The 18,704-nt window shown below is 38.4% G+C and overlaps 1 protein-coding gene across 1 annotated transcript in view; it reads left to right on the top strand.

The window, feature by feature from the left end:
* The window catches only part of LOC117420621 (sodium/bile acid cotransporter 7-A), a 117,061-nt gene extending 100,669 nt beyond the window's left edge, over positions 1-16,392 (top strand). Inside the window, 2 exon segments of the mRNA XM_034034118.3 lie at positions 12,744-12,889; positions 13,192-16,392. Coding sequence (XP_033890009.3) covers positions 12,744-12,889; positions 13,192-13,224 — 179 coding nt within the window. The 3' untranslated portion in view covers positions 13,225-16,392.
* Positions 16,393-18,704: the final 2,312 nt, after the last annotated feature.

Below are 18,704 nucleotides of genomic sequence, written 5' to 3'. Positions count from 1 at the left end.
ATAAATATCAGTTCTTCAGAATATAATTAGTTCAAGAGGACCAGCTGTTTAGGGTGGAGGTCGGAGACTTCCACCTTTGAAATCCGTTAATCTGAGTAATAGGTCTACAATAAATGAATTAGGACACATTGGGTTTAGGCAAAACACAGTCTCAGTAAAAGGGCTACAGGGAACATGAAATAATATTTTTGTTTTAACCATGGTTCTTAGGTTTATTTGAATAATTTACCAGAGATCTGATGATAAGAAATGCTTCTCTTGTCCTGTTTAAAAATGTAGTGGCAAATTCACTGGTTTCCTTTTCATCTTTTCCTCTGGTTGTACAAGCAGATGTTTTTTCCATTCAGAGCACTGCTTTGATGCATTTACTTTGGGCTGCTTCCAAGGAAATCTCAGTTTGCTGAGTAAAAGCGGATTAATTGTAATCCCCAGCAATTTAAACTGTAGCACTTGCCTGCGGTAGCTGTGAAGTCAGTGATTCTGTAGGCCCAAAGAAAAGGTAATGTATTGATTTAGATTCAAGCCCTCACAAAGGTAACAAAACTGTAGTAATGGTCTAGAATTGTCTTATGTCAGCTGGAAGTAAAACGTTTAGTCGCTTGTGGCAAAGCTACTAAAAGTTTACTTTTGGTATCTGAGAAGGCTTTGATATATTCCTTTAAACCAAAACGTTGGGGGTAGACATCCACATTGAAATCGGTTCTCTAGCATAAATTGAAGTTTAGGGCAGCAGTGTGGAGTAGTGGTTAGGGCTGTGGACTCTTGACCGGAGGGTCGTAAATTCAATCCCAGGTGGGGACACTGCTGCTGTACCCTTGAGCAAGGTACTTTACCTAGATTGCTCCAGTAAAAACCCAACTGTATAAATGGGTAATTATATGTAAAAATAATGTGATAACTTGTAACAATTGTAAGTCACCCTGGATAAGGGTGTCTGCTAAGAAATATATAATAATAATAATAATAATAAATCACAGTTTTTTTCAGTCTCAACTCCAGTGGCTTAATGGACAGCCAAGACACAAAGAGCTGCTTATGTAAATGTTATTTTTCCAGATGATGTAGCTGAAAGATTCATTGCCCATTTGTTTTTATTTATGCTGTGCGATTTAAATAACCATTTAGACAAACCTCTGCACCTTTTTAGATGTGAGGCATAAAAGGGTTGAAATGAAGCCCGCAAGGCAGTGATTGTATAAAGGCTAGCACTCCATATGTAAATGAATCGGAATATATCATAGTTCAGTTCATTAACATGACGCAAGGGACTGGGGTACAGCCGAAATGTTCAACCCAGTCTGGCCTTGCTCATGTTGTGTTTGTCGTTGGGTTCCCACCTTTGTAGCACTGTATCGCAGCATGATGTACCCTGCAGGAAACACCAAGGTATTCTTTAGAAGTGCTTTTTCTTCTGTTTCGGGAAGTCTTTTAATTTCTTGGTGTTGCTGGGATATACAGTATAAAATAAACAATCTGCAGTCCCTAAAGCTTTGTTATCAAACACAACGGTTTGCAGGTTTCAGCAAGCACACCTGAGGGTGGGATGAAAGAGCTTTACTACCATGACCAATAGTATTACAGCTTCAGGGTCAAGTAAATAATAATGTAAAAGGATTAGCAAACCGTTCAAACAACAGTGCAGACTACTACAAAAGTATTTAATATTTAATATATAAATATTTTTGTGAGATCCCCAACTGTACATATTGCTCAGAAAAAAAGATACATTAAACTAACAGAAGAGTTTCTGCCCAACAAGGTTAAGAATCAGTGGCGTGCGGTGACAAAATGGACTGGGGTAGCAGAGTCGTCGCAACCACCCCGCCCCCTGCCAACCCCCCTCCTTTTTTTAAGTGGCAGCTACCTGTAAGCCACAGATACCTTCCATAATTTGAATTCTGAAAGTGCCGAGTATATCCTTTCCCTTCCCGTGTCAGCTCGGGGATCTGTGGTGTATATCTCCCTTTTTTAACAATCTCCAATTTTTCAGAGAAAGTTCTCCTTGAAAAAGGATTCGTAACCAAATCGACTATGATGTCTTCTCACATTTTTTTTTTATTTAGTGTAAAATAAAATTCTAAATAATTAGATGTTGTAAAGGTATTTGTATTTATCAATGTATATTTATAAGCAATATTGTGCGAAATCCAGCTATCCTCCTAACTGCAGTGCTAACCAAGGAATATTCATGTTTTGGGGTTGCTCATGATTGGTCAGCTATCAGAGCTTTGACTTTCTCATTGGTTGCTAAAGCAGGGCCTTCAAGTGAGGCAGAGAATACCCTGGGAGATTTATGGCCCGCCTCTGCTCACTCCTGATTGGTCGCCTGTCTAAAAAAAGGACATTCTTCCACTCGCCTATTGGTTAAACTCACTCAAGCCCATCAACTGAAACGGAGAATACCCTCAACTGTTTTTTTTCTTTCGTCTGATCGTTGTTTTAGACGTATGTGGGGGAAATGCAGATCTCTTATTGGCTGATCACATCCCCTTCAGGAAACCCCTAGACTCTTAAAAAAACCTCTAGAAAACCCTGTAAGTCATCTTGGATAAAGGCGTCAGACAAATGAACAAATAATAATTAGCATAGTATGTTTCATAGTATAAGCAAGCACACTGTACGCAAGTGAGTGAAGCAACGTAATATCATTTGACTGACGGTTTACTTGGCACTGTCTGGTCAGCAGAGAATACCTTGAAGGTCCTGACGGCACGCCTCTGTTAAGAATAACATCAGAAAAAAATATCCCTGGATATCCTTTTGTCGTTGATTTTCACCCTACATTACCGGACTACCAGTGTCACTTAAAAAAAGATACCACTTCTTGTACAGCAGCAGCCAATCCAACACCAAATCTCTTGTCATAAATCTTCACTGAGTCTTGGTAGGATCAGGCTGTCACCAACAACACTGGGTCCCATATAGAGTGTATAACCAGGAGCCCTTTGGAAATGAGATGTTAAATGTCAGGAACAATGTACCAGGCCCACATCATACAACAGTAAGACTGAAGTAATCTGTACAGCCTTTGGTTCATGTCTAACATTTAAAAAACAATATACTTTCTGATCAAATACATTGTGCAAACAAACTGGCACAATAAACAAGAAGTGCTTCGTTGTGTTCACTGGAAAGCAGTGCAGATTAAAAATACAAAAGCTGTGGTTGAATTAAAAGCCAAGACTCATTTTTAACAATCAAATCCTCCTATCAGACAATAGGCTTTTTACACCCTGTTTCTGTCAGTTACTGTAGAAGAACAAGCATTCTTAGAGGGACATATATGTTTATAAACTGGCCCCCGAGGGAAGAACTATAGTTACCAACAGGGGACTATAATGCCCGAAACCTGGAGGTAACTATAGTTCTTCCCGAGGGCCCTTTAGTTTCCCACTATGAGCCGAGGTCTGCAGTCCACATTTGTTTTATGAATCAGTCAAGAAAGTAATGTTTTTGAAGTAATGTTTTTTTGGTATAGACCTGTCCGTCTGACTTTCTCACTGCGGCATAGAATTCTCAGAGGAGAAGTTGAGTTTGTGAGCGTCGGATTTATATACAGTGCCGTGAGAAAGTATTTGCCCCCTGTCTGATTTTCTGCATTTTTGCATATTTTTGACACTGAATGTTATCAGATCTTCAACCAAAACCTAATATTAGATAAAAGGGACCCTGAGTGAACAAATAACACAAAAATTTGATACATATTTCATTTATTTATTAAAGAAAGTTATGCAACACCCAATGCCCCCGTGTGAAAAAGTAATCGCCCCCTTAACTGGTTACGCCACCTTTAGCAGCAATAACTGCAACCAAACGCTTCCTGTAGTTATTGATTAATCTCTCACAGTGCCGTGAAGGAATTTTGGCCCACTCCTCCATGCAGAACTGCTTCAACTCAGTGACATTTGTTGGTTTTTGAGCATAAACTGCTCGTTTCAGGTCCTGCCACAACATCTCAGTGGGGTTTAGGTCTGGACTTTGATTAGGCCATTCCAAAATTCAATTTAAATTTCTTATTCTTCAACCATTCTGATGAAGACTTGCTTGTGTTTCGGATCATTGTCTTGCTGCATGACCCAGCTGCGCTTCAGCTTCAGCTCACGGACGGATGACCTGACATTCTCCTGTAGAATTCTCTGATACAGAGCAGAATTCATGGTTCCTTCAATGATGGCAAGGCATCCAGGTCCTGATGCAGCAAAGCATCCCCAAACCATGACACTACCAACACCATGCTTGACCGTTGGTATGAGGTTCTTACTGTGGAATGCAGTGTTTGGTTTTCACCAGACATAACGGGGCCCATGTTGGCCAAATAGTTCCACTTTTGACTCATCTGTCCATAGAACATTGTTCCAGAACTCTTGAGGATCATCCAGGTGCTTTTTGGCAAACTTGAGATGAGCATTCATGTTCTTCTTAGTGAGCAATGGTTTCCGCCTTGCTACTCTGCCATGAATCCCATTTTTGCCCAGTGTCTTTCTGATGGTGGAGTCATGAACACTGACCTTAGCCGACGCGAGAGAGGCCTGCAGATCCCTGGATGTTGTTCTAGGGTTTTTTGTGACTTCCTGGACGACTTTACGCCTTGCTCTTGGAGAGATTTTGGCAGGACAGCCACTCCTGGGAAGATTCACTACTGTCCCAAACTTTCTTTATTTGGACAATTTGGCTCTGATTGTGGTTCGGTGGAACCCCAGAGCCTTAGAAATGGCTTTGTAACCCTTTCCAGACTGATAGGCATCAACAACTTTTTTCCGGAGGTCTTCAGGAATTTCTTTTGTTCATGGCATGATGTGCCTCTAGAACCTGTGTGCTGACAACTTCAATCTGATGGTAAGGGCCAAAGTTAGTCAGATTTATATTGGGCAGGGCTGGCCCAAATCAGGCCTGGTTGTTAACCAAAGTACTCAAACAGCTGACCCTACTTATCCCTTTAATTGGGTTTTCACACCTGAAGATTGCATGTTTGATTACCTTGCTCACCAAACAAATGAAAGAAGCACCAAACTTTGGTGTCATTTTTTCTCTCAGACTCCCTCTATATACTACTACAACCCACCAAAAAATCTGACCAAATACAATTTGAAAAATGTGCAAAAATGCAGAAAATCAGACAGGGGTCAAATACTTTTTCATGGCACTGTATGTGTGTGTGTGTGTGTGTGTGTATATATATATATATATATATATCCCTCTGATAGTGCTAGAGAGAGAGATATTTAGGTTGATACTAGGCCATCCTGCTTCTGTATCTGTTGTATGTATTTGCACACCATACCAGCTGCAGAATAAAAAGAGTTTTGTTAATATTTAGAAACTTTGCCTCCAGCAATACTAAAATGTGCATCAGAGAAAAACAGTCATTTTATTTGTTTGAACTGCTGAATCTCACCCCAGGGAGATGCTTTACTTAAAGTTTTACATCTTTCGTTCTCAACTCGTGACAAAGAGACGGATGAATAGCAATGTCACTTTATAGCTTCACCTCTCAAATTATTTATTTGGTCTGTTACATGTTCATCCTGCAGCTAATTGGACATGACATGCCAACTGCACTATGTTTTTTTTTTGTTTTTTCTTTTTATCGATCTTTAATTAAAGAAAGGCACAGAAGGTGCTGTAGATATGCTGTTGATGGAACGCATTGTATAACAGTGAGTTAAAGTGAGGAAGAAGTCCAATCTTATTTTTTCCCAATCAAAGGGCTTACTCCAACATCATCCTTTGACATTACCTGTGCTGAGTCACCCATTCATAGGCTATTGCCACAAACACAAACGTAGCTATTTTTCTTCTAGCAAATATCATCTTAACTGTCATTATTGTATTGTCCTTTGTGGCAACTTGTCTATAGTAATTGTATGTGTCTCCTGTCTGCCATACCCTTGATATTAACAGTTGTATGTATATTGTGATAACAAAAAAACTCTTGGATTTGTTTGGAAGCATATCATCACTGTATTTCCTGCTGAAAACTCCAGCTGCTTCTTGTGAGCTTACAGCCAGTTAGGTGTTGGGGAATTGGAGCAAATTTGTACTGCTTTTGGGCACCAGACAGATACAGTATATAAAAGCTAACAGATTCATTTAGCAGTGTAGACATCAAACAGTTGGCTCCTAAATTAGCACAACCAGTTAAAACCTGCCCCCCAGCTCCGCCCAGTGCTGTTTATTGCTGGAATTTCTATCAGGGTCAGAGATCTTGTGCATGTCCTTAAGCTTGAAAAGATATAACGTTCATACAGTGGAGACTACCACCATGGTTTGCATTGCATGACACTCCTTCTATGCTGTGTGGACCAAATATGACTGACTTTCCTTCCTTAAGTTCCTTCAAGTATAATCCAGAATAATCGTGTGGCCATAACTCCTGACCTCTTGCCCTTTTACATGTGTGTAGAGAGTTTGGTGCTCCAGACACCTAGCAATTTTGGGGCTGATGGCCCCAGGGAAAAGGTCAGGGCAGAGTCACAGAATGAAGTATTTCATTATCACTGTAAAGGGTTATAGTCTTAATTAAATGTTTTAGTCTGCTACTGGACAAACAATAGAAGTAGCAATAATGGGGACATGCTATAGAGGGGACACACGATTTATACACTGATTCTGCCTGATGTTGTGTTATAAAAACGAGAAGTCAACTAAAGTATAAAGCATCTTTAAACCAGAGTTGCAACTATTAAAAACATGAAAGATAATTATTAAAGCTGTGTAGTTTTTTTTACTTTGACTTGATTTTGTGATTTATTGGACTGTTCTAGTCTGACTTTTTGCTGCTTCATTTCTAACAGCCAAATCAGGAAAAAAAGATCCTGGTCATGAGTAAACTGAAAAAAATGGACTGTGCCAGGATCCATCTGATCGGGAGACTAATGCTATTTCCGGAAATGCAGTAATCACAAAATACTGTGTGACTGAGTGAACTAGCAAGACCAGATGAGAATGGCTGTGCAACAATGTGGAATTTTTTGGGGCATATGGATCATGATATTTGTATGGCTATAGTTCAGTTAAAATCCAAGCGAGTAACATTTTTTTTTTGTTTTAGATTGTTTTCAACCCTCAAAAAAAGTATTGTCTTATCACAAAGATGCTGAAATATGGTTAAAGTGATAGAGTATCTGTAACAGGGGGAAGTGTTAAGTGTGTGGGTTGTCACTGAACAATACTGAAGCAGACACAGAGCATTGGGTATTGACATGCCGCACAGGCGCACAAATTTAATAAACACAAGTGCTGACGCTAAGGTACCAGCAATGGTAGCCCTAGTGTCACAATTAATAAAGAAAACAAAACAAAGCAAATCTAAAAATTAAAGTTTACCACACAAATGGCGAGCGCTAGTCCCACTAAAAGGGACATTCCTCTCCAGGAACCTACTAGTCTACGCAAACCCTCTCTATACACGGTTTGGGATCAACCTCCCCTAAACTAACCTGCTTCTGGAGTCCCGGCCTTCTCACGGCGACTCCTGCCTCTTCTCACGGCCTCGGCTGGGCAATGCCTTCACGAGCACCGCCTTGCAGTTGAAGGGTTCCGTAGTAGTTAATCCTGCAGAGCAGACGCTCTCCTGTATTGTGGTCGTGTGCAGGGGTAGATGCTCCCGGGGTTAGTGCTGGCTCCATAGCTTCAGCTCCCGGGTTGATACAAGTCTGCAACACAACATGAAACAAAACACAGCAATATTTCGCTCTGCGCCTGCCTGCATGGCTGTGGCTGTGCAGTAGCCTCGAGCTGTGGCGCAGCCGCTTTTTGAGCTCCGCGGAAAGGTTTAATGTTTAATAATTTTTTTGCATTGTTAGTAGGATTCAGAAAATAGGATAGTTTAGTTTAATCTGTGAAATCTTGAATGAGTTTAGTTTATTTTTTAAATAAATAAATAAATAAAACAGGCAAATTCACTCTTTGAAGTGATATCGGATAGTTTGTTTTGTGTTCCAAAGCTGTTCCTCTGGTAAAATGAAATTACAAATGCTAATGAGTGACTGACGTACACATCTGAGATCAAAGAAACTCTCTCAGTTAATCGTTCCATTTCACCTGGTTGTCATATAGTGCACTTTTATCACAGTGAATGAAAAAATCTGTATCTTTTGAAACTTAATGCTGATTTTATTCAAGTTTCTATTTAGCTGAAGCAATCACCTGGGGCAGCATGCCTTACAGACCAGACCTACCCATCCTAAAATAAAACATTTATTTTTTCTTGATAAACTACAAATGAGCGCATAAAACTAATATTGCAAAAAAGAACTGGCGTCCTTATTGTTTTACCTCTGCCTTCTTGGTTATTGGATAAAAGAAAGTTAGTACTTACACATTGTTGGCAGATGTCGCTTGAAAGCACTCCCTATGGAATGTGCTGCAATGTCAAATTCTGTTGGGTAATTTTTGACAAATTTGTCATGCTTGACATGAAAATGTGGCGTGATGTACATTAGTGATTTCCCAAGTGTTCGGAACAGGTAGTAATGTGCTGAGAAAGTGCTCTTCATCTGCTCACACTATGTACTTGTCTGGCATTAGGGAAAGGCTTTTGCTAGAAATTACTTTAGTCGGAGAAGAATCCATTTTCAATGTGTGCTTAGAACATCTTTTAGACAATGCATCACAGATTAGAGATATTTTTGATTAATCTTTCATAAACATTTTTTCTGTGTGGTAGCTCAGTCCTAACAAATGCATGCACATTGCCTATTCCATCAAGTCAGATGCCATCACAAAGAGTATTGGGTGCTTTCAGAAGAAGAGAGGGGTGCATTAAAATGTATTTATGAGTTATAATGCTGCTGTGATAGATGTATGAAACGTTCTACTGGAAACTCTTCTCTGTGCTCATCAATACTGCAATTTGACATGTATTTATCCATTTGCATACACTTTCATATATTGCAACTCAAATGGTCTTTTCCCATTCTTCTGGTCCCCTGAAAACACTATGTTTAATTTTAATGATGAAACAAATCAAAAGTAGGCATGATGTTGTTTTACATTATTCTCTTTCAAAACCAATTTTGTTCATACTTCAGAGATCTTCAGCAAAAAACCTGAGATGCATCCTCATGATGTTCAGGTTGAAGGCAAGGCTAAATAACCTTGGCCTACAAAATCAACAGATCTCGGAACAGTTGGTGCTCTGCAGACTAGCACTTCAGGCATAAGTAATACTAGAGGAAACTTACTAAGATTATTTGACAAACATTTTGCCAATTTCTTCAATAGTTAAATTAGTTTTAGGTCACATTCAGTGGCGGCTGGTGAACTTTGGGGCTAGTGGGGCATAAGATCAAAAATCACAAATGCATATTGACGGCCAAGACTTTTTTGCATCTGTTCTTTCTTACCACTGAAATTCTACTGTGATTAATATGCCTTGATGTTCTATAAAACCACGTATATTCACACTCTTAATTTAACAATTACATTTTTGTTTTGTTTTACTGTGCAATTTAATCAGTAACTGTTCAACTGTATTCATCTTGTCTACTGGTACAAATGAGCCGAACAGAAGCGCAAGGCAACAGTTGTTCGCCAGTTATCGTTTCCTAGGTAATCCGCAGCTGTGAATCCAGCATCCCAAACCCCACTGAAAACTGTGGCTTCACCTTCTTGCAAGAGACCTTGGAGATCATACTGTTTATGTGCACCAGAGGCGGTGGAGAAGAACGCCCTGCTTTGGGTTTGCTGTGTTCACGATTTATTTACAGTGGCTATACACACACTTACACATACTGAATATGCAGTATGCGTAAATATATATAAATATATTATGTTTTATTACATGTTTATTTGTTTTAGTTGTATTGCTATTGTATTTTATGGTGATGTGCTTTGAGATCTTGTGGTGAAAAAGCACTATATACATTCTTCTTTTCTTCTTCTTCTTCTTCTTCTTCTGTGGAAGGGCGGAGCCCTAAAGCCCTCTATACATGACATCCTACTGATCACATTCTTGGTTTGGTGTTATCTCGACCCCCAGATGATAAGGTGCAATTGTCCCATTAAGAGAAAATGACGCTAAATCAAAATCAAAATTTACACACATGATTTTTGCTTTAATTTGATTTTCCTAAAACCCTTTTTTCCAAGCTAAAAGTTCATTGAATTTGGCTCGTAGTAGGAAATATGTTCAAGTACAATGGTGCTATTTTGTTTATTTTGAATTGCAGTGCTATTAGTTCCTAGGGTTTTTACTGTTCTTTTTTTCTAACAATTATGTATTGCATAATACATTTTGACGTCTTTCTTTTCTTGCAATTCTCCAAATATACCTCAATTACTAAACCAAACCCTTGGACACACTTTTACAATGCAGAGTCAAATGAAGACCTGAAACTCTTTCTTAACTCCCAAATCAAAGATGCACAATAGAAGTAAGAACAGACACAGTATGGTAATTTAAAAAAAAACAATTCTGAATATACCATAATTATATTAAACATGCTATGTACCGGGGTGTGTGTAGTTTACTTGGTTAAGAGTTACTGCGTCTTTTAAATAATAAAAAAATGCTTGATCTCATGCTGTCTGTTGACAAGATGTCATTGTAAATGAGACCTGGTCTCAATGGACCTCTTCTTGTATAAATATAAATAATAAATAAATATTGGAGAAATAATTCCCTGCACTAAATAATTCAAATTTGTAAAATCACTTAGTTTTTTCTAGATCAACATACAGCTTCTCGTATGTTGATCTCAGGTTCACCTCAGGACCAGGAAGGGCCAGTGAGAGGTCACTACTGTCTAACAGCTGATCAGGAGGCTTTAGACCCGTTAGCCCTGCGGCCATAGCTAACAGCTCAGTGGAATAAAGTCCACACCAAATACTAAATCCTCACCATGACTGCCACTAATTGGATCATAATTCAGAGGTCTCGACTGCTGAGGTGACTAAAGGACAGAGGATTGAGAGAGAGTCGATCGAAGGCCAGCCCTACTGAGATCACTGCAGTGAGGCTGGGGTATAGTTTCATTGACAGGATTTTGAAGGGGGGGGGGGGGGGGGGGTTGGATTTCTGTAGATTTAGGTTCGTAGGTAGCATAATATTGAATTGCTGTGCCGTGACAGGAACAAAATGAATTCATTCTAACCTTCCATTGAAATGCCTGGCCAAGCTTAATTGAATTGAAAATGACTTTTGTGCTCCAAAACATTGGCCATGTTGCAATTTTTTCTTTAGAGATTTATCATCTGGTACTTTTTTTTTTTTTCGGTCCTTTAATATAGGTTTTGTATGTCGACCACATTACACTATGTAACACAATTTTTGTTCCTGGGTAGTAAGTGTTATTTCCTAATTGCTTATGCCTCAAAAGTATAGAAAATGGCTATTATTCCCCACAAACTTTGCTTTTGTGACCAGGACAGTGATATTTTGAAATTTACCTATTTCCAATGAGAAAACGGGCGAATTTGTGTCTTTTCGTTCACATAAAGTCAGAAAAAAACAACATATGAATCCAAATTAACATGTATTTATACTAAAGTAATACAAAAATGACTACAAAAGATTTAGAAGTGAGTAGTTTTTCGAGATTTACGATTACACTGTAAATCACTTTCACGAATCAGCCCCCAAATGTAGTCTCCCATCATGTTCTCGTTATACTGTCCTTGGTAGCGGCGTTCAAAGTCCAGTATATCCTGGTGGAAGCGCTCGCCTTGCTGCTCCGAGTAGGCTCCCATGTTCTCCTTGAATTTATCAAGATGAGCATCAAGGATATGGACTTTGAGGGACATCCTACAGCCCATTGTGCCGTAGTTCTTCACCAGAGTCTCAACCAGCTCCACATAGTTTTCGGCCTTGTGATTGCCCAGGAAGCCCCGAACCACTGCGACAAAGCTGTTCCAAGCCGCTTTCTCCTTACTAGTGAGCTTCTTGGGGAATTCACTGCACTCCAGGATCTTCTTTATCTGTGGTCCGACGAAGACACCGGCTTTGACCTTTGCCTCAGACAGCTTAGGGAAGAAGTCTTGAAGGTACTTGAAGGCTGCCGACTCCTTATCTAGAGCTCTGACAAATTGTTTCATAAGGCCCAATTTGATGTGCATTGGTGGCATCAGCACCTTCCGGGGGTCCACCAGTGGTTCCCACTTGACGTTGTTCCTCCCCACAGAGAACTCGGTCCGCTGTGGCCAGTCCCGCCTGTGGTAGTGCGCCTTGGTGTCCCTGCTGTCCCAAAGGCAAAGATAGCAGGGAAACTTGGTAAAACCACCTTGGAGACCCATCAGGAATGCCACCATTTTGAAGTCTCCTATGACCTTGATGCCATCTCAGAAAAATGTAGATATGTATCCACTTAGGCAGCTGGAACTAAACTGAACTGGTGGGCTTAAGGCCCCTGTATTTATACTACTATTTATATTACTGGAAAGTTCTAGAAAGTTCTAGAAGTTACTCCAAGTTTACTCAGCACTGAATCTATCTGGAATGTTCTGGAAAATAGGTAAATTTCAAAATATCACTGTCCTGGTCACAAAAGCAAAGTTTGTGGGGAATAATAGCCATTTTCTATACTTTTGAGGCATAAGCAATTAGGAAATAACACTTACTGCCCAGGAACCAAAAAATAAATAAAAATTTGTTAAACGGTGTTATTATTGGTTGTATGCAGATGCAATCTAGTCAAATGTGACCCATTTGCACAGTTTCTATCTGCTAAGTCACTAATCCTCAAAGCCAATCGATTTTATTTTCTTAATGTTCCACTCCTATTTATTTGTCCCTATGCCCCCAGGGATTCCAATGCTGAAGATAGTGTTTGAAGGCTATGAGCATCTTTCCTTAATCTCGGTCCCGTTGCTGATCTACCACCCCGCACAGATTCTGCTGGGCAGCGTGCTGGTTCCAACGATAAAGTCTTGGATGGTCAAAAGGCAAAAGGTAAAAGGAGCACGTTTTGTAGATCTTGTGATATACAATGTGTAAAACAGACGTGTGAAAAAGTTGGATGAGTGAACATTTACAATAATTTGTGGAACACATTAAAATGTAAAGATAAATCCGTTCAGCCAGTTATGTGGCAGACGGATATGAGACGTTCCACTGTATTTCAACAAAGAAGCAGTGAGTTTAAGGAGGTGGTGTTATAGAACACGCCTTTCCCCTAAATAGAACTAAATAAAACAGCAGCTGGTTTGAAATGTTTTTTTGTTTTAGTTTTTTCTCACAATTTTTCTTTACAGGCACTGAAGTTAACAAAGCTGCAACCTGTATAACAAGAAATCCTTTTTTACCCCTCGAGGAATGTGCATAGAATGGAACACTCAGCGACCCTAATGAATGCGTTCGGGACCTTTTGCGTCTTTAACATCTGCGTTTCAAGTGCCTTAACAGATCCAGCTAGGAACACGATCTGGGTTTTAAACCAGCAGGTTTGGTCCTGTAGAGGGTCTTTCTGATGACCTTTCTTTTTTTATACATCTATATATTTTTTATATGTAAATATCAAGATATAATGAAGAATAATCCAGGGAGTTGATTCCATGGCTTCTGCTGTCTGTTGAACTATTGAGACATTTGTAAAAAAAAGGTGAAGAATTTTCTAAATCATTAAGAATGAGTGGGCTTCAATGATTCAAGTTTTTTTTTTTATGTGTGTATTTTGATCTGTGTATTTTGATTGACTGTAAAAATTATTCAATATGACATTTGACCAACCATTAATACAGATTGGTAGGACACTGTTTGACAAAATACATGTTACCTTTTATCGTACTTGAGGTAGGAAAACTCTAGATATTATTTAGATATTATAGGCTGTTCACAGCTATTCCAAGCTACAGCATTAGGAGTGTATTAAAACAGTCTGGCCCACTTTCCTATTTATAACAACTTGTGAGACATGACAGTGATTCAAGTACCAACGGAAGACATATTGCATATACCCACACCCCACACCCCAGCATGGAATATGACGGAACAATATTTTTATATAGTGAGAAAATAGTTGCAAGGTTGATTCTAAGACGTTAAGGTGTATGGATGGTCTGTGAACATGTGCTGCATCAAAATTGGGTTAATGTGTTCTTGGGTTAATGTCTTGCAATAAACAAGTCTAAAAAAACAGAGACTCCCATAAAACAGACATTGCTCTATTTGCACCATTTGTTTTCACAAGGAAAAAAACTGAAAATGTTACATATCTAGCTAAAAGAAATAACAAAGATGTAGGCTACATCAGGGCCTTTTTAATTAACACATTTAATTATTTATTTAAAGTTTTGGAGCATTACCAGTTTGTTCTTCAATGCTTTGTAAATCCTCAGTGAATTTGCCCATTGTGATGTCTTTGTAAGATACTGCTACATTAGAAACCAATATGTGTTAATTGAAGGTCTTTATATGAGTATCTCTGTCTCAGTAGTTAGATAGCCTTTGAAACATGTAAGTGTCATTATCCTGCCTGCTTTTTTATTTGGATTAACCTCTGCAAATGAGAGTGCATGCTAATGAAGTCTCTAAGCACGCTACTCTGCTATCCTGAACAGTATGTCTCTCGCATTACTGTCACCAAGTACCTACAAACCAACCATCTCGGCTTTGAGTGGCCGTTGGTGAAGTATAGTACTTGATCAAAATGTACTGTTGCAACAAGACATCTCTGACTGGCAAAACTCATATTTAAATCAGAGGATGCCACAAACAGTATGTGTCCATTTCATGTCAACTGATCATTAAGACTTACCGAACTTCATATTCTGACTGACAACAACCTTCTTGATACTATTATCAGCAAACTATGGAGCTTTGAACATACATCAATCTAGTATGCTGGTATATTGCTTTCTGAGTGACCATATTGATCCTGGGACAACTTATGTGTTTGGACTTACATAAACGGTCATTCATGCACCTTCACCAGGGACATGTTAATGGAGTAGTGCAATGGAGATTCATATTATTGATTTAAATAATCTGTGGACCACACAGTTTAGCAAACAAACTGAAGTCTTTAATATGCATTTTCACATCAGTGGTCACTTTGTTTTGTTTCGACTCTTATTACTTTCAATCTTTGTGTATGACGCCTTTCTTTACAACATCCACATTGATATCAACATCCTTACAAAGATATCAACAATTGGGCATTCTCAAAATGAGATGATACTGAATCTGTTTCTGTTTGCGTGTTTATCATGGCAGATGTCCCCTATTTATAGACACAGTCTAGAAGAGTTGCTATGCAGAATCAGGCATTAGTGTCTGCTGATAAGTTTGACTCCAGGGTTACCAAGACTCATGGCCAGAAGATAAGCGAAAAGAACAAATCACTCTAACCTGTACATGTGTTGTTCATATCATGGTGTTTATGTCCACGCATTGAACTGTGTTAAGAATGTATTTTTTTAAAAGTAATACACGCAGCACTGGTCAAAGGACTGTAAGTACAGTATTATAGCCACATTGTTTCGGATTTTTCACAGCAGTTCACTCTACGTATTGTATTACACACACTCTCATTAATCAGTTTTCACAGTAGCCAGCTAGGTACTTTTAGCCCTGGCATGAGGGTTTCTGACAGCCTACAAATGACTTCTGATAGGTGTAAAAAGCAGCCGACAGAGTCGGTTTCTGTTGGCTTTTCTTGAGCAGCTGTTTTGGCACGAGCAGTTTTCACAAGGGAGCCTATTTCTGTTGTGTTTGTTCCCAAGAGTGACAGAGTTATTCTGCCTTGTAGAGAAGGCTATTGGAACTTGCTTCTACATTAGTAACATTTTCCAATCAAAGGCTTTTTGCTCTTTTGTTTTGTTTCAGGAGCAAGAACATTGTTTGATTCACATTATAAACTAGTAAGGGTTATGTACGGTAAAGGTCATTATTACTACAATATAGAAATATAAGTTTCCTGTTGAACACCATGTTTTACTACATACACTCATTTGATAAAAACAAATGTAATGTAAATGTTTTAGAACAGGGTTATGAAAAGAAACAAACTGATTGTTTCACCTCTGTTTGGATTGTTATGTATTTATTTTGAATATACAATAACAAACAATTTAAGAATGATTAATATCCTAAAATTTAAATCTTCCTGAATAACTCCTAATTATAATACTCAACCCTGGTTCCCTGTGTTCATTACCTCATAAGATTTCTTCTGATGTTCAGTATTCAACATGTGTAATGAGAATGCAGCTATTCTAGACTACAGCCATGTCTTATCTGTAACAATTACGGTTCAAGAGTGCCCTTGTTAGATTGCTCAAATGACCTGCCCTCCTCCTTTTATTGAATAATAGTCAACTATTGAACAAGGCAGAATAACCATTCTCTGTTCTGATTTGTTAAAATAATAACAGGGGGCATGTGTCATCCATTGTAAAAAGAATAAAAAGCTCAGGGCGACTGTTATATTTGGATTGTATTCCATCATGCAGTTATATTTGGATTGTATTCCATTTTTAAAAGTGTGTGTGTGTGTGTCTATATATATATATATATATATATATATATATATATATATATATATATATATATATATATATATATATATACACATACATACATACATACATGAGAACACTATTGCCTAAGAAAGACCATACAAAACTACTTCACGTTGGATTTAAAGACTTTTTGATTTACTACAGTATGAGTTGGTATTCTCAACCCATTCTTAACTGCTTCTGAAGAGAGTATTTCAAAACGATTTATTACTTATATATAGTATTGTGAATTTGACCGCTAATGTAAAGCTTCTAAACTAAATCAATGAAGGAACAGGGCTGTTTCCACTTGGTTATAACTTTTCTCAAACAAAACGGAGCAGGTTTCCCCCAGTAATGGCAGCTACCAGAAATTATTACTTTTTTGTTGATCCTAGTAGAGGTAACTGCTGATTCAGTTGAAGTCCAAAGCTGTATTTTACACAATTGTTTACACCTTGGTAGGTGTTTCTGAGTTTTATAGCTTTAAAGGAAAAAATAGGCTTGCTATTTCTTCCTTGATATTGAACTTTTCTTGAGTGCCATCCAAAGTATTTGTTTTGTCAAATGCCAAATAGTTTCTGTTTATATTTGTTTATATGTAAGCACTGTTTATATTTACTTTCCTGGTTTTAGTGTTTTTCATTTTGCTGCAAAGGATTATTATTATTATTATTATTATTTATTTCTTAGCAGACGCCCTTATCCAGGGCGACTTACAATCGTAAGCAAATACATTTCAAGCGTTACAATACAAGTAATACAATAAGAGCAAGAAATACAATAACTTTTGTTCAAGCAAAGTACAAGTTTGACAAACCACAATTCAATAATACAGCAGGTAATAGTGATAGTTACATCAGGATATGATTAAATAGTGATAGTTACATCAGGATGTGATTAAATACAAAGTACTACAGGTTAAAAACTTGGCAGATTACAGTATTCTGAAGTACAGGATTAAATGCAGTAAAATAGGGGCTGATAAGAGCAAAATAAAGCACATTTACATGAAGGGTGATAGTGTCCCAGGATACAAACAGAGGAGTTCTACAGGTGCTCTTTGAAGAGGTGAGTCTTAAGGAGGCGCCGGAATGTGGTCAGGGACTGGGCAGTCCTGACATCTGTAGGAAGGTCATTCCACCACTGTGGAGCAAGGGTGGAGAAGGAGCGGGCTTTGGAAGCATATTTAATTATTATTGTAATTTTTATATATTTTCTATTATTATTACTTTGTTCATTGATACATCTGTTCAATAAATTACTTAAATGATTGCAAACTATAGGAAGGAGGTTTTGTTTTGTTTTTTGTTGTTTTTTATATGATTCATTCTTCGCTGTAATTTCCATTAATACATTTGTATGCATTTAACTTGACATATATATATATACATACAGTGCCTTGCAAAAGTATTCAGACCCCTGACCAGTTCTCTCATATTACTGAATTACAAATGGTACCTTGAAATTTCGTTCTGTTTGATATTTTATTTTAAAACATTGAAACTCAAAATCAATTATTGTAAGGTGACATTGGTTTTATGTTGGGAAATATTTTTGCTCTTGCTTGCATAAGTATTCAACCCCTGTGCTGTGGAAGCTCCCAGTTTACACCGATGAAAGAAATTGCCCTAACGAGGACACAATTACCTTACCATTGGCCTCCACCTGTGAAGCATTAAAGTTGCTGTCACATTTTCTAGATAAAAACCCCACTGTTGAAGGATCATTGGTCAGGCTGTGAATCTGAAGGAAAATGAAGACCAAAGAGCATTCTACAGAAGTTAGAGATAAAGTAATACAAATGCATAGATTAGGGAAAGGGTACAAAATAATATCCAAGTGTTTGGATATCCCAGTGAGCACAGTTGGATCAATAATCAGGAAGTGGAAGCTGCATCACACCACCCAGGCACTGCCAAGAAAAGGCCTTCCCTCAAAACTCAGCGCTCCAACAAGAAGGAGACTTGTGAGAGAAGCCACAGAGAGGCCAACAATCACTTTGAAGGAGCTAGAGAGTTCAGTGGCTGGGAGTAGAGTAATGGTGCCCAGTCAACCATATCAAGAGCTCTGCATAACACTGGCCTGTATGGGAGGGTGGCAAGAAAGAAGCCGTTACTCAAAAAGTACCATCTGAAAGCACATCTGGAGCTTGCCAGAAAGCATGAGAGTGACCCAGCTGCGATGTGGGAAAAGGTTTTGTGGTCAGATGAGACCAAGATAGAGCTTTTTGACCAAAACTCAAAGCGCTACGTGTGGCGCAAACC

The sequence above is a fragment of the Acipenser ruthenus genome, chromosome 1, assembly GCF_902713425.1.
Source record: "Acipenser ruthenus chromosome 1, fAciRut3.2 maternal haplotype, whole genome shotgun sequence".
Classification (NCBI taxonomy): domain Eukaryota; kingdom Metazoa; phylum Chordata; class Actinopteri; order Acipenseriformes; family Acipenseridae; genus Acipenser; species Acipenser ruthenus.
The sequence above is the reverse complement of the archived record's forward strand: the minus strand, read 5'-3'. Positions and strand labels throughout refer to the sequence as shown.